This window comes from Rhamphochromis sp. 'chilingali', assembly GCF_963969265.1.
Source record: "Rhamphochromis sp. 'chilingali' genome assembly, chromosome: 8".
In the NCBI taxonomy this organism is placed as follows: domain Eukaryota; kingdom Metazoa; phylum Chordata; class Actinopteri; order Cichliformes; family Cichlidae; genus Rhamphochromis; species Rhamphochromis sp. 'chilingali'.
This window is the reverse complement of record NC_137935.1, coordinates 37367461-37384552: the sequence shown is the minus strand read 5'-3', so window position 1 is coordinate 37384552 and position 17092 is coordinate 37367461. Positions and strand designations below refer to the sequence as shown.

The window sequence follows — 17092 nt, the reverse complement described above, 5'->3', positions numbered from 1 at the left end:
TACTGACCTGGATCTCATCCATGCATGCTTCAAGTGGGGGGCAGGGCTGTGGCTACCCACACCTACTATCAGATAGTTACATGGATAAACCTTTTGAATACAAGCGTTTGCACCTTACGGCGTTTTTGGTCACTGAAAACGAAGATTTTTGAAAACGCCATTTTTGCATTTACGTGTGGACTAGAAAAACGGAGAAAACGCAGCGTCAAAGGTGTGCGCATTTTTTGACGTCACACTGTGCGCCACGTTATTGTTTCAGTGAAATGAATTTCTACAATACTGTTACTGTTAATTCTACTCTCTGCAGTGTTTAAATGCTTACATATACACACAGTTACTGTCCCTCCACACATACGACTCGGTTCTGCTTCTATGCCCCAGCTTTGTTTACTTTTTCCCACCGAGGCTTCTAGACTTCTGATTGGCCAGCATTTCTGCACAGTTAGGAATCTAGCGCCACCTGCTGCTTTGGCATGTTCATAGCAGCGTTTTCCTTCATTTCTGCCTTTACGTGTGGACGGGATTATTTTTTAAAATGGAAAATCTCAGTTTTCAAAAATACCCGTGTACGTGTGGACGTAGCCTCAGTCTCTGACTGGAAGTGCTAATTCGTCATTCGGCTTTTGTCAGGCTAAAGTAACTGTTAAAACTGTTTGAAAAGCTAAGCTATACAACAAGGAGAGATTGAGAATTTCCTTTTAGTTCTCAGTTTATTTGATATTGACAAAAGTTAGTCAGTTTTGTCTGTTCTTCTGTAAAACAAACTAAGATTTATTTTTAGAATTAATATTTTGTTTCTAAGTGGAATTGACAATTTAGTCTGTTTCGTTTGTTCTATTTTGAAACTTAAACGCTTTAGCGGCTGCCTTTTGTGCAGTTTGCAATATTTGCCTTTATTTACCTGAAAAAGTCTCATGTTCCTTAAGTACATCTACCCTGTTGAACTTATTATGGGAAATAAATATTTAAATAAAAACAAGCTGCTGATTATTTCACATTTTACTTGTGAGCAACGGCACATTTAAATCTTACAAATATAGTTATTTGGCTTATATCGTGATAGATATCGTTATCGCCTGAAATGAAAAAAACATATCGTGATATGAAAAAATCTCATATCACCCAGCTCTACTAGGAATTAAGGAAGAAAGTTTCCAGCTGCTATAAAAATAGTGCCAGATGCAGTCCTCTTTGAAACTGTTAGAATATGCAAATGGTGATCGAGACGTTCAGTAAACAAAAATTCAGAGTAAAACTTAAAGTAATATTTAATAATAACAAATTATATAAGTGAACACTCTCTGAGGGCTGCAGTGAACACACAAATTAACTTGGTGTCAATACCAGAAAGAACAAAAGGGGAGAACAGGTCAGTGTCACATAATGGGAAACAATCACTTTGTCAGGATGAGGTCGTGGACGAAAGAAGGAGGACCCAAACGCTGGACTCACAGGTAGGTGAAGATTGGTGTTTTATTGTCAACGGAGTGAACAAACAGAACAGAAGTAGGAAACGGCTGGCCGGCTGGACGACTGACTGAATGGATGAATGAAAGACTGACTGACAACTGACCGGCTGACCTGACGGAACTGAACAGAGGACAACCTAACAGCGGCGAGAACAACATCACAATAACATCAATGACACGACATTGGACTGGTTGAACTGAGGGACATAAATACACAGGCTGAGTGATGAGAGATTAGAACCTGGTGAGTACACAGCTGAACATAATGACCTAATGATAAACGGGAAGAGGACGGAACATAATGCACATGGACCAAGGCTAACACAATAAAACAGGAGGTGAAGCAGACAGAATATAAACAGTGAACATGAACTAAGAATACTGGGTCAAAGACCCAGAAACCCTGACACACTTAAATAATAAATAGTGAAAATCCTTTTGCTATTAACTCACTGGTCACTGGTAGAGGTATAAAGAAATGATCAAAAACAAGGCAAACTCCAAGTTTTACATTGGCATCCATAATTAACCAAAATACACACTGATTATCTTCATGAAAATCACAATGAGCCAGATAATGATATGAAGCACTACAACAAATTCTTATTTAACCTCCTAGGACCTGGCGTCCACATATGTGGGCATCACATTTTGGGATGTCTAGACGAAAATACTTAATTTTTCTCTACATGGGTCTGGTATCCACTTACGAACATGAAAGATTCCCATATGGAAAAGAAATAGTAAAAACGTATATGTGATTACTCATGAAAGTGGCCACTTTCATGAGTAAATCATATAAGGCTTACATGATTTACTCATGAAAGTGGCCACTTTCTCATTACTTTCATACATTGTTTTAGTAAGTATCCAAAACATACAAGTTTCATTATATAATTTTTCAAGGGATCTTATATCTGTTTTCACTCTTATATGCTTTTCATACAAATTTCACACAAGACAGATACAAACTTTATAAGATTTATATATATCTTTTCCATATGGGTTAACTGTGAATTATAAAGTAAAGACTAGAATATGTTTTGTTGTTATGACTGATGCATCAAGCAACAGAGAAATTGTACAGTGGCAGAAACCAAAGTAATATTATTTATTTGTAACTTTACTGTATAAAGAGCTAACATCTCCAAAATGTCAGGATTAGTTAGTCATTACAACAAGTGTTTGTGAACTAAAAATCAAGAATGTGGGATCCTGTTTGTCCATGATTTGGAGAGCCCAGTACTGCTCCCGACGCAGGGAAAAGCAATTAAGCAGGGGAGACCTACCTCGGCACTTGTGCAGGTGAAACCAAAGGGAAGATTTGCTTCACCATATTTTCTAGTCTTTGGCTTAGAATGAAGTTGGTTTGGAAACCTATTCAGCGATGCTTCATCTCCTGCTTTGCGTTTGTGTGGGAGCCCCGTGCTAGCAGTGCCCAAGCGTTGTTTTTATTTTTTGTTTTTTTCGCTTTTCATACCCCCCAATGGCTCTGCGGGCCCCACACTTTTTCTGTCTTGTCTACTCACTTTTCCTCTGCTCAGTTATTCTCTTCCTCCTCCATAACCAAGACTCTGCCTTTCTGTGACATGATTTTAGCCAAGCTCGGTTTTTGCCCACCCCGCCAACCCAGGCAGCTCTGTTTACCTTTAGAATATAGATTTAAATTAGTGGACAAAAAAGGAGGATTACTATCACAGCCTTTACTGACAAGTGTTATTTCTCTCATTCTCTTCCAAGGACAACAGAAATGTGTGACACAAAAATAGCGACTTCCCTTGTCTGTCTACCTTTAAACAACAAACTATGACCCTCCTCCCTCTCCTCACCAAAACAGCTCACTGGATGTGAAGCAGCAATCTAAAAGAGAGCCAAGCTGTCAGAATCCTAATCATTGTGGAGAGGCCTTTGGCTCTGTATGCACAGAAGAAGCCAGCCCCAATTAGACAGGTGTACACTGTCTGCCAGTGCATGAAGGAAGAGCGGACAGGGCCTGTCTTCTGTATAAACAATGGCCATGCGCCACTGCTGCTGGATCAATGCGCCTCCAGTACCCAGTGGACTGGACTTAGAGGCAGCAGCAATGGCTGAGATGGACAGATGAGATGTTGACAGAGAAGGAAATGAGCAATCACCCAGGAAATGAGAAGCAGTTACTGTCGATTACAAACTTGTCAAAGCTGCTCAGTTGATGTTTTCTGAGTAAGATTTTGATAAAAGACAAAGAGAAGGCTATATATTCGTCAACTATAAAAATAACAAAGAGAGATTGGACATCCTCTGTAGCTAAAGAGAGTACAATTTTTAACAAATTTGACAAAACTGTTCTTTAACAAATAAAGAGACATAAAGAAATCCCTGAGATCAGACAAAATATGCATCAGCATATAAGTCATTTGCAGAAGTGGGAAGCAACGAAGTATAAATACTATACCGTGCTTAAGTAGAATTTTCAGGTATGTGTACTTTACCTGAGTAGCTATTTTCTGACAACCTTTTCCTTTAAGTTTGTACATTTTTAAAACAAATATATGTACTTTCTGATCCTTACATCTTCAAAACAGGCATATGATTGTATTTAGTATTTCACATCACTGCAGGACTTGAAACATCAAACCGGTTTAAGTCGAAACAGTAACACATGAAAGGCGAATAATCACCAGGGCATCTCATAAAAAGAGATAAAAGAAGCAAAACCATGCGCCATAGTCAGGGGTTAAAATGGGCTGTTGTTTTTTCTTTTGTTTGGCCCAACACCAAAACAACTGCAGGTACTTGGTACTGGCATACTAGCTAACCCTACAAAAGTGGAAACATAAAGGCAAACATAAAGGGAGTAATGTTTTTTAACACTCTGGTCAATTCAAATGCAACATTTCTATCACCTTGACAGCCATCAGCAAACACAAACTATCTATGTGTAGTTTGTTGCACAGTGTGTCTGCTAGCTAAAAGTACAGCTTCTCTTGGACGAAAAGAATGAGAGCTAACTTCACTCAGAGATGGAGAAAGATAAGAAAGACAAGATATAAGAGGAAGAAGAGAGGTAATATTTAAATTTAAACATCCTAAACATCAAGTTTCACTGGGAAAGTTCACTCTGCCAAATAAGATCTGAACCACTGCAGTGCAGTACTCCCAACACCCACCAACTGCTCTAACCGAGAAACTAAATTTTATGATCCACTGAATCAAAGGCAGCAGTTAAACCTAAAAGCACAATAATAACATTCACCTGAGTCGGTTGCTAAAAACACATCATTAAAAACTCTTAAAAGGGCAGATTCAGTACTGTGTAAAGCTTTAAGACCAGACTGAAAACCCTCTAAAATACCATGTTCCTCTAAAAAGGACATTAAATGCTTGTAAACTACCTTTTTAAGAGTTTTTGAGATAAAAGGCAGTTTGGAAATATGCCTGTAATTTGCAATAATATCAGGATCAAGAGCAGGTTTCTTGAGCAGAGGCTGAATTACTGCACATTTACAACAGCTCCAACACCAGACGACAAATGACTTTTTACAATGGAATGTACAAATGGTGCTATGGTGAGTAAAAAGCTCTTTGAAAAATCATGGAGGAAGAGCATCATATAGGGAACCTGAGGGCTTCAGGTGAGAAACCAACTCCTCCAGGCTGAGCAAAGAAACTGTCATAACTGGTAGCAGAGCAAAGGACACGGATAGAAGGGTCAAGAGCAGAATAGGAAATCTGCGCTTTCACACGTGATACTTTATCAATAAAAAAGTTTAGAAATTTTTCACAAATTTCCTGAAAGGACTCGACACCAACAGCGCATGAAGGACCATCTCAATAGTTTTTAATAAAGCATGAGGCTTACATCAATTTGCCTGAATAATAGCAGCAAAGTGTTTCCTCTTAGCGTCATATCTGGATTTAAGAATTACTGGAATTACTGCAGTTCTGATTAAAAACAACAGAGAACTGTCCAGCAGTGGAAGGGTTAAAACATGACAGCACCCAACAACTGCAGCAGGACAAGGGCAGCACACCTGAAGGTTGAAGTCCCCAGAAATAAGGACATGATTGTGTTTTGGCATAATTTCAGCCAACAGATCAGAAAAATTAGTTAAGAAGTCCTTATTGCATTTGGGGGGTCTGTAAACCACAACACAGAGCACTGTGTGAGAGCGACTCAGCTCAAACACACGCAGTTCAAAGCTACTAGGTGATGTTGATAAGGACAGTGGTTTACATTTATACTGCTTCTTTACAACAACCGCTAGGCCTCTGCCCCATATTTGAGCAGAGTTTAAAAAGCAGCAGGCATCCGCTACAAGTTCTGTGAATGCGCTGGACTCACTAGCACTTAACCATGTTTCAGCTATACAGAGGAAATTTAGTCCTTGGGTGATAAATAAAAGTTGTATTACTCAACAATCTAGTGTTCACAAATCCAAAAACAAATCCAATCAGCACATTTGTGGCTGACTGTGAGACCCCACACAGCAGCTGCAGGTTAACCCCACACTGACAAAGATGAGGAGTGAAGATCCTACACGGCTGGAACATCTGATCCAAGCCAACAACAGGCACCAGCCAGGTGTCAATGGGATCCACGGGCACAGATCCATGTTCATTCCAAGGAGCCGGGGAAGGGCACACCAAGTACGCCTTAAGCTTCACAAGCAGACCACTGCGCTTGCACCAACTTCTGAAGCGCTTTTGCCATGAGACTGAGGCCAGGGTGCGAGAAAGGTGAGCTGGAATCCCAGATAGGAGTGGAGACAACGCCTTATGTCCAGCATAGTTGCATTAGTAAGTTCATTGGCAAAGAGTGGAAGCGCCATCTTGACAAACTATTGAGCAAAAATTAATTGAATTGAACTGAAGACGTAGACAGGTCAGTTTGCTCTACTATGAATAATTTAAAATAAAGAATAGCGTGTCAACGGTGCAAAGTAGCTGTTGTGCCATTGGCCAGAGTAAGGTTACCTTGAGTGTAACAGAGATGAATTTGAAGTTAAGCTGATGATGCTTAGGTTCATTTATTGAATTCCACCTTCACACTAACATTATACTGTCTAGTATAATGTTGTAAAACCGGTTAATATTGGTTTTAACCGGTTTTACATGGTGCACCGTGAACATTTAAAAAATAATAATAATAATAATATTTTATTTTTTTTAACTTTTTCACTTTTACTTGAGTAAAGAAGTTGAATATGTACTTCAACTTTTACTAGAGTATTTTTAATACTAATATCTGCACTTGTACTTAAATAAAGAATGTATATATTTTTGCCACCTCTGGTCATTTACTGCACAGCGTCAGACCTGTCAGGCTACAGGCCCTCCACCTTTGAGTGAAGCCATTCCTCCTAAGCTGGGCTTATACTCATCTCAAAAGCAATGTTTTAATATTTAGGCTCAGCTGTGACTGTGATTCTGCACAAGACTGTCTCTTCCTTCATGGTGTCTGATATTCATGGACTCCTGCCTGTGCATCCCCAGCTACTTACCTAAAGAACTCACCCATCTTGCTCTGTGGAACTCCAGATCATAGGCAAAACATCTCTAGCCTTCTAGCATGCAGCTTCTCCCATACAGCCAGCCTCTGACAGAAACTCTTCTCCCTGCCCAATCTAAACCACAGGTCTCTGGTAACCTCAGCTCCAGTCACCCCTGCAACTAACCTCCCTTAGAAACACACTCTTCGGATTTCAAGGAATGTTTCAGTCAAATATTCAGTTATTTGCCTCTGCCTGTACTCCTGCCTCTACTAATTCTCCCTCTCCCCTTTTACAGACTCCCTGAAAGCCACATAAAGGTATATATGCCACACCTTAATTCAGTTTTTTTTTCATCACTGTTGAAGCTTGTAAATAACCCACTTTCTTGCACAACTCGTTGTTTTGCCTGCTCCTTAGGTCTACCCACTTCCACAAGCCATCACAAAACCAAGGATGAGAAGAAGAAAAGGGCTTTGGGTAAAATTTAAATATGGCTACATGTTAATGCCACTCATGCAGGTTTAACTGCTTACCTGATTGGATTTAGACACAAAAACATCTGCTGAGTTTAGACAGGATAGTCGCAAAGAACAAAAGCATCCATGATGAGGGAAAAGTTTAGAAGAATGAAAAAATTGGTTCTCATGGTAAGGTATGATGAAAGCATTGCATGTAGTTTTTCTCTGTGTGCTTTTTGTTTGCTTGTTTTTTTTGAGTTGTGAACCTCTTAGTGGAAACCACAACCATTTGCTGATCACATTTATTTATTTATGACCATAGTGCACCATCTTTGAACGGCTTGGGCAGGATTATGCAACACGTCGAAATTCTTTTATCATCACGTTTTTAAACATGAACCAGCAGAGTGCAGTGATCCACAGTCACCAGACTTCAATTTGGGAAATGGGAAACTGGCATCAAAAAGGTGCTGCCTGCAAACCGACAATAACTGTTTGATGCTAACATGTCAACAAGGAGCAGAATTTCTGCTCTATGTTCATGCCCATTGTTGAGTGTATAAGCTCAGTGACAAGGTGTCACTAAGCAAGTAGAGCGTACAGTTTAAAATAAAGTAAATAATTTGTTCATCATTGGTGAAAACCTTTGGAAGGTCAAACACAGGGGAGAAGCCAAAAGTAGCTTTTACCTAAAATAAATGGTGCAAGATCCAAAATAGATTGCTTGAGGCATAGCAGCAAACCAAATATGACTGACACTGACTATTGATTTGCAAGAAATACCCCAAGGTGCTCTTGGATTGATGTTAAGTGACAGCTATCAATTAGGCCATGCTAAGGATTAATGTACCAGTTTGAAATTCAGACTGTTAGGGTGGACTTAATTGTGTCTGTGTGCAAAACTGGATTCAGAGAATTCTTTATTGTCAGATTTAAAGTCAAAAGAGACACTCTCAGCTCAATGTGTGACTCTTCATGAATGTTCTGTAAAGGCCACATGAAGCAGCATTCAGAGATGTCAGGATGTGGGATGTGATGGTGACATATAAAGCAGATGCAATTCAAAATGCATCATCTGCCATTTGCATCATATTTAATTTAACTCAGAGACTCTGTCATGGGAAATAGCAAACTGGAGAGGACCCAAAGATATTGTAAAGCAGATGAATGCAGCCTTAGGAAACCAGCTTTGATTGACAGAGATGAGGGTAAATACTTCACAAGAGCACTGTTCACTTCACAGGGACTGCTATCCAAAGAGAGAAGAGGAGATGGAGAAAAGGGAAAATGAGAGTGCTCCACCTCTCCACCCCCTCAGCTCCTCTCTGAAGGTGTCAGCAGTTGTATGTAAAGAACCAAAGCCGCTATTTCCTGTGAGAGGGAGCAGCAGTGAATTTTGATAAATCTCATTTCCAAGTGAGTGCTTTAAAGAGGAAAAGGCTGGGAGACAATTAGAAGGAGATTGTAGTCTCAACACCCTGAATAGCTCTTGATGAGTGCAACGGGTGAGTTTGGATAGGTTAATCAGTCGTGATTGTTGCGCAGGTGTTGAACAAGTAAGCCTTACGTCCTCCACCTTAAATTATATGATCATCACATTCACCAAAGTGTGTCTTTTAATTAAACAGTGTCCTTTCTCGCTGTCTTTTCTTTATTCAAAAGCGTGAAGCAGTGCTGATTGCATCAGATCAGTGACACCAAGAACAAATTGCTTTTCTGCTGTGGCAGGGATGATGAAGGGGGTGGGGAAAGGGTGTGTATGTGTGTGTGTGAGAGGGAGAGAGATACAGATAGAGAAGGAAGAAAGGGTCTCTTATCACTTCTGAAAATAGTTCCTATAAACATTTGAAGGAGTTATATGAATTAAATGAGGACAGGTTCTGAAAGGAAGAAACCGTTTTATTCAGCAAAAGATTTAGTCAGCCATGTATGAATGTAACGAATGACACTTGTGACCAAAGCTTGGTACTGTCACCTGATAATTCAAAAATAGAAACTTCTATCTTCTAAGAGTAGGAGCTAAAATGAGGTTTCACTGAGGCTTCAAAATCAAGGCAAAAGGGTGACATCACAGTGACTGTGGATGGCTCAGGAAGTATAGCTGGTCATCTACTGATTGGACTGTTGCTGGTTTCTCCAGTCTGCATCGTATCCTTGGGCACAATACTAACCCCAAGTCGCTCTCCGGTGAATTCATCAGAATACGAATGTGTCAATGTTAGATAGAAAGCAAGGAGTTTTGAGTGCTCTTGTCTGTCTTTTTTATAAAATCCCTGGAAAAGGTATTAAGAAAAGCTTAACAATGACACAGGGAAAAAATTTAACTTTTGCCAAACAGAGAAGCATAATTCATCACTCAATAGAACACATGTCTACTGCTGTAGAGGCCACGGCAGTGTGCTTTACACTACTCCATCCGACAGTTAGATATTCTATGTTTTTATGTATTAGTTGTGTAGGTACAATCCTCTTCCACACGTTGAAGACTTATGTAAGAACCCAAAATATACTAATTCATCTCTGAGAGAAAATATAACATAACTTTTGGGGTGTGGTAACACCCCAAAAGGGTGCTGTTTAAAAATTGGATCACTTCTATTTGCCAAGGGCACTATGCAGCCCCTTCCTTTAGACCCTGAAAGCTGTGATGTCTATGTGTTTGGTGCACTGTGTTGTTGTTGGCCTATAATAAAGCCCCTTTAGCCCAGTCAGCCTTGCAGCAGCCATTAGTGTCAGGCAGTGGCAATGCAAGCAGGCCCTGGGGGTGGGACTGAGGGCATCACTTGCTCTGGGTCAGCCAGGGCCAACATATTTATCTGGGTAGTAATCTGAAGGAAAAAGGACAGACTGTCTGACCCCAAAACCTCTGAGACATCATCAAAACAGGTTCTATTTCAGGTCTACAACTACTTGCAGTTATATTTCCATTATTGTGCTTAAACTGCACAGAATGCTACATGAAAAGAGACAGTATAACAGAATAACAGAGCAGCAATCAGCAGTGAGTGTAGTAGCAATGGCAAAACATTAAGTAGAACCAGGACTGATCGCTCAGGTCTAAGCTTCAGGATAAAACTGCCCAAAGCTGAAAATGCAACATTGTCAGAGATTTACTTTGTCATGGAGCTACTTCTTCTCTCTGACATATAGTACATCCGCACTGTTGACATGTGCTGCAGTGTTAATTGTGTAGAGGTTGAGCTGTTTCACATTGTAATTTTCCCTTAGTATCCCATATGGAGAAGAGATATATAAATCTTATAAAGTTTTTATCTGTCTTGTATGAAACTTGTATGAAAAGCATACAAGAGTGAAAACACATATAAGATCCCTTGAAAAATTATACAATGAAACTTGTATGTTTTGTATACTTACTAAAAATATATATGAAAGTAATGAGAAAGTGGCCACTTTCATGAGTAAATCATATATGTTTTGCTATTTCTTTTCCATATGGGATAGATCTGTTAACAAGTGCCCCAGTTCTGCAAAGTATTGTCTTCCTCCATGTTCTGTATCATTACCAAATGAAAAACCAAACCAACATCCTTTTAAATTTTAACAAAATATGTTGACTAATTGAGATGCTGTGGGTACAATGTGTAGCTGCACTTTATGTTTAAATTCAAGATCTCAAACCTATTTTGCAAGTCATGCCATAATTTTTTGCCAAAAAAAAAAACACAGGACTTAAGTCAACTTAGGTCATATTAAAAATAACTTGATGATCACTATGACAACCAAGCAAGCAATTACTGGTAAAGGCTATGAGACTCTTGTATATTATAACAAATAAATTGCTTCAGATTAAGTGGTTTACGCCAAATCTGTATTTCAAGGACAAAACAAGGAAAGTGAATGACATATATTGGTGCGTGCAGAATAAACTAAGGTTGAAAAGGATTGGTCATGGACTCTGATAGTAGTTTCTGGGTTGCACCTTTGTTGCCACTTGTTATAGTTCACATTTTGATTAACTATGTTTTTTTATTCTTTATTGGTTGTTCCTATTTGTACTGAATTACTTAAAATTGGAATAATTATCATTAGGCAAGATTAAAGTTATAGTTATCACTTTATAATGGGCATTGTTCATAAGTAGTAAACTGAGTTAAGCTTGACTTAATAATCATTTACTGTTAACTAACAATGACTAACAATCCCCTGGACAGTCATTGTAAAGTTGTGGTTCAAACAGTTCAAATTCACTTGTTCACACCCGAATCATAAAACGCTGTGTTCACAAAAGAGGATGCTTGGGACAGGGTCAGATGGTGGGAGATGATCAGCTGTGGTGAACCGTCCCGGCTGGACGAAAAGGAAGAAGAACAAGAACAAGAAAATATAAAACGTCGTGTATGCAGATGTCAACAGAATATAACTGTCAGCTTATTTTTGGCTCAGAGTTCGATTGCATTTTGGTTTAGTATATAAAAAAGGAACAATACAGAGCGAATAAAATTGGGATTTTGTTGAGTCATTCTGTACATCACAGTGAACATCGTGTCTGCCTTTATGCCTGTTGACACTGTTTTGTAGTTGTAAATGCAGAGTAATTTGAAACACTTGTGCTGTATTAACAATGGAAACACGAGCAACCCAAAGAAGTTAACAGCCTAAAAAATTGATTTCCAGACCATAGAGACATAAATAGAAACAGATAGCTGTCTATGTACCTAAAAAAGACACAAAAATGTATGTTATGCTTTGGTCGTACTGATGTTGAAGTATTTTGGATTTGTAATAACATGAATGTAACACACACCACTGGATTTTGTTTTGTAAATAGAACTTGGTGCTAACACAGTCCTGCAAAGAAAATGCCTGCCTTCCAGAAAAATGAAAGGTCAAGGTCAACTACAAGCATGATCCCTGAAGCCAACAGTGAACCAAAAAAGACAGACTTTATAACCTCTGCTATTCTGCTTTCCAAAAAGACACTAGGTTTATTTCATGCAAGGCTTATTTCATACCATTAAAGCTTGCTGAGAGCACACCGTTTTGTGCATCAGTGACAGTGAAGAGCTTTGAATAGTAAGAAGTGGCAGCCAAACAAAGCGTCTGCAGGGTCCTGGCACTTCCGATTATAGGCTAATCAGAAGCCAGGGTCAAGGATAGCAATTACTAACATAAAGTATCACCTCCCTTGGGTGACACTTGTCTATTAGATCAAGAGTAGCGTCTCATAAAACCGATTCATTAATTTAGTGGTGAAGAGGGAAGTAAAATGGACAGTACTATACAAGCATAAAACATGAAATGTTACATGTTTGAATATTACGTATATTACAAAAGCAGGCCAATCAATTGGTTAAAAAAATGTTAATACCGAAACACACAAGTGCCACATCTCCTTGAATCTTAAGCTTTACAACTTTTTTAAGACCACTAGCAGCTAGATTGTTACAAATTATGCATTAAACTAAGCATTCTTCAAACCTACTGGGATATCAAACAGCATCTCTACTTTTTTATCTTTTTTGTCACAAGCTACCTCAGGACGCAAGATTGAGCACTACACCAAAAAAGCAAATTTAAGCTTGACCATTACCAAATACTGCATTCTATATATCAAAGGCTAAAAAACAGAATTTTGAAAAAGCTGTTTACAAATTAAAAGCCCCAAAATCCCTACTCATTGTTTCTAATTTAGACACAAAAGCAACCAAGGTCAGGTGAAGTATCTTTGCATGAGACACTTTGTGTTATACTAAATTTTTACACACTCAGAATAAAACTTTGTTTTTATCCAGGTTTTCACTGTTCACTTCCACAGCTTTTGATTACCTGAAAACATGACTGCCAGCAATGTAATTCAATAAAGAGATTTTTGCTTAGTCAATATCAGATATATGAGCATAATTATGAGCTAGATTATTTTTCAAGAACATTTAAACATAATAATGGTTCCTTTAGGGACTCTTTAGCCCCAGAACAAGTTCCTTGGATGACAAGTTCTGGGGACAAATTAGATGCATATGTCATTCAACCTATTCAATCCTGGTCTGGATCCTGGGTCAGACCAGTCAGTCATGCCAACAACAGGCCATACATTATTTATTCCATGAAACTCCATTGCTTGGGTAGACTCCAATAACTTTACACAAATAATTTACTGTGACTTTTGTTATGAGATTCGAACCTATTAAAACTTCAATCCTATAGTGGCTCGGGTCAGAAAGTTTTTCAAATCCCAAACTAATTCTAACAGCTTCAAACTGTTTAGATAAAGTCTTCTCTAATGGACAAACTTAGGAGAAGGTGGACCTGAATTTTCTCTGCCTACTTCTTTTTGACCTCAGTCAAAAATGTCAGACAATCAAAACATTAAAATCACTGATGACTTAGATCAGTAATCTTGTTGCACATCCTCCACTCCAGTAGCATTCGCAATCATCAGCGACATCTTACAGCCCCAGAACAAAAACTCCTCAGGAATAACACCTCAGTAGGTCCCATGTTCATGACGTATTGTAGGGGAAAAAACAATAACACAAAATGAAAGAAAACAAAAAACTGTAACATAAGTCTCTTCTCCTTCATGTCAGCCCAAAAGTGTATACAGCACTACAGAAGTTATTAATCTTCTATCTTGAAGTAACTCTACAAAAAATACGAATTTTATGAGTTTTGACATTTGACATTGACAGAGAAAAATATGTATTTGAGCCTTTAATCTGTGTGAAGATATCCACCAACACTTTCTGAAACATATTTATATTTTCAGCAACTTAGTAGCTTACCTTTTTACCCTTAGAACTGTGAATTTTTAGTGTACACTAGCAGTGCAGTACAGTCAAAAACACACTTGGTCTATATTTCATTTTGCTGTGGAAACACAAACATACTAAGACTAATTATGTAGTGTAAAATTAGTACACGGCTCTGCTAATGGAAGTGTGTATGGTGACAGTAGCAGCAGTCTAACAGGGAACAGTTTAACTTTGTGACATCAAATTCCTAGATGAGACTCAAACCAAATGGCACACTGAGCAGTTCATTCTAGCTATGTCATGATGAATCCTCTACTCTACTTACTTATTTAGTAAGTGACACTTCTAACATATCACAATATAGATCTAAAAACAGGCATCTGACTCCGATCATCCGAAAAATGTGGATTCTGCCGGTGTCGGCTACACCTACACAGACATGTCTAATTAAAAGATGAGTGACAAAGCAGGGGCTTCTCCTCAGATAACTTCTTTACTTCATAGAGTTCTTGTCATCTGTCAAAGAGGCATGTATGATATAGATGATATGATAACAGTTTTAATGCTTAGACTAGGCAGTGTTGATAAGTCAATTCTTAGGTATCGGGCTAGGGATTCAGAAAATATTAGGCGAAATGTCGCCTAGCCTCTATCCGGGGAGACGTCTAACACCATCCATGCTTTGTTGCCCTCTGTGTTTTGTTGGGAAATATGAAAAATGTAGGAAAGCTGTAAAGCCATTCCTCTGTTATGATAAGAGCACTGAGAAAGATGCGATCTTTCTTTGTTGTTTATTAATGTATACATTTTATTTTTAATGTATTTGTTGTAATTAGTTAGTAATGTTGAGGATGGAAAATTGCATTTTTATCCGCCCGCTTGCCTCTGGACTTATAAATGAATCATATACTAAGTTGTAACGGTTATTAAAGTTTGCTTTCTGCTATGTAAAATGCGCCTTGATTGACAACTTTAATGGGCTTTTAAGATTTGTGCTGCTCATGTTTTTATCGGACAGCAATGTAAACAATCAAACCTGAAATTTAGCCACAACCTGTACGCACTCGTGTCTTCCTCACAATAACCAGTGCGTTTTATTCGTAAGCCGTGTGAGCACATGGAGGAGCTGGAAAACGGTGGAAACGGAAAGCGTCCATCACGAAAATAAGACAAAATCCACCACCCAAGCATCTAATTCTGGAAAGCGAAGTCGAAGGCTGAAAAACCATGTAAGCACTCGGGATAAACACGGGAACAGCTTTTTCGAAATAAATATAATTTGAACAGTTCTTACCTCTGGCGCCCGTGTCTTTGACCACCGCCACCAGAACAAGCAGGACAGGAAAATAATATCTCATCCCATTCATCATGTTTTCCCGTTTAGCGCTTCTTGAGCCTTGGAATCAGCACTTTCCCTCCGACGGACCGAAGCACCGAGAGCTCCGCCGAACAACGACTACACACACTGCGTGCTCCTTTGGGTGACTTCAGCCCGGTTTTGCTGTCTGAACGTACTCATTGAAGCAGACGACGGGCTGTTATTTTCGTTCCACCAACACGACTACAGACTACAGACTGTACTCTGTGCGATGACTGGAGGCTGTAGAGAGCTGCTGTTGCCGTTGCAGCGCTCTGTGTTCTACTTGCTAGGAGACTCCTCTTCAGGGCAGCACTGCCGCCGAGCATTCAGCACTGTGAACAGCTCCTAGCGTCATCCAGTGGAACACAGGAAAAACAGTTGGAGCTCAAAGTTTGGTCTAAAGACAGTGATTCTTTTAAAGGCTAAAAGTGAATTGTGAACGTTTGACGTCAGATCACTGATGATTATGCATGCAATTTCTACATTTTTCTATATTTTGATTTTAGTTTTGTTGCAATTAATGAATTTATATGCTATCTGATCCTTTGCATTAAGTCCTGCATTTGGAACCCTAGTGTAGTAAAAAGGTAATATATTACATTCTAAATTGAAATAATGCCAAGAGAAACAATAATGATCAAAAGAAAGAAAATCATTGGAATTTGATAGCTTCTGTGAACATTATTTTTATCTTCTATTGATTCATTTTTTTCTAAACCCCTCAAGAAGCGTCTAAACTTTTGTGTGTTCAAAGAAATTCAAAGTGTGAGTACTGAGGTTAGCTAAATGTATCAGTGCAGACGTGTCACTATAGTCTGGGTGTTGCCTCTATTTTCTAGTTTTTTTAGTTTCTGTTTTTGTTTTTTGTTTTTTCATTTTCTTTAAAAAAAAAATACACAAGCCTTACATTACTACAATTTTCTTGCACTTATATAAAGTCTATGGACTTCATTTTTGCTGAGATGTCATGGTCTGGCAGTTTCTGCTGGTCGACCTGCCCATGTGCATGTTTTTCTTTGTGTTTTGTTTCTGACTTCCCTCCCCCCGCCTCCTCTCCTGTGTGTTTGTGTGTGTTCCACCATGCCAGTTTGTGGGCGTCATCAGGCCAGAGGAGTTTCCCGTGCTGAAGCCAGCCACACCTGTCGCCCATCTACTTCACCAGCTGCCGCTGATCACCTTTGTCAGTGGCCACTACTTAACTGGGTGGATGAGTTTCAGTCGACACTGGATTGCTGAGTTATTGAGTTAGTGAAGCCCGGGGTCTGACCAGAAATATTGCTTTCATGCATTTCATGAATAGGCCACTGACCTTCCCGTCTTGTCTTAGCAGGTTTTGGAGAGGAGTGTGTTACAGGAGCGGAGCGAGGAGCATTCCTAGCATACCTTCACAATACATTTAGGCATCCCACGTCTGTCCAGCATCCACCTGATCCAACTCACTGCTGATTGGTGATCAGTTGACAGTTCATCCCTCACCCCCTCAACCTGTTCCCTGAACCAAAGGTGCAGGGAACAAACCCTCTCATCTGCCATGAAAAATGTCAATGTACAGGCAGCAAGCCAAAGGGATACCAAGATACCCACCCAAGGCCGGTGCCTCTCACCAAAGGCAACTCTA

General features: G+C 39.2%; 1 protein-coding gene across 1 annotated transcript in view; it reads right to left on the bottom strand.

Annotated features, from left to right (window-relative positions):
* Positions 1 to 15734, bottom strand: part of sez6b (seizure related 6 homolog b) — a 230615-nt gene extending 214881 nt beyond the window's left edge. Inside the window, exon 1 of the mRNA XM_080888197.1 lies at positions 15409 to 15734. Coding sequence (XP_080744323.1) covers positions 15409 to 15484 — 76 coding nt within the window. The 5' untranslated portion in view covers positions 15485 to 15734. The remainder of the gene's footprint in view (positions 1 to 15408) is intronic.
* Positions 15735 to 17092: the final 1358 nt, after the last annotated feature.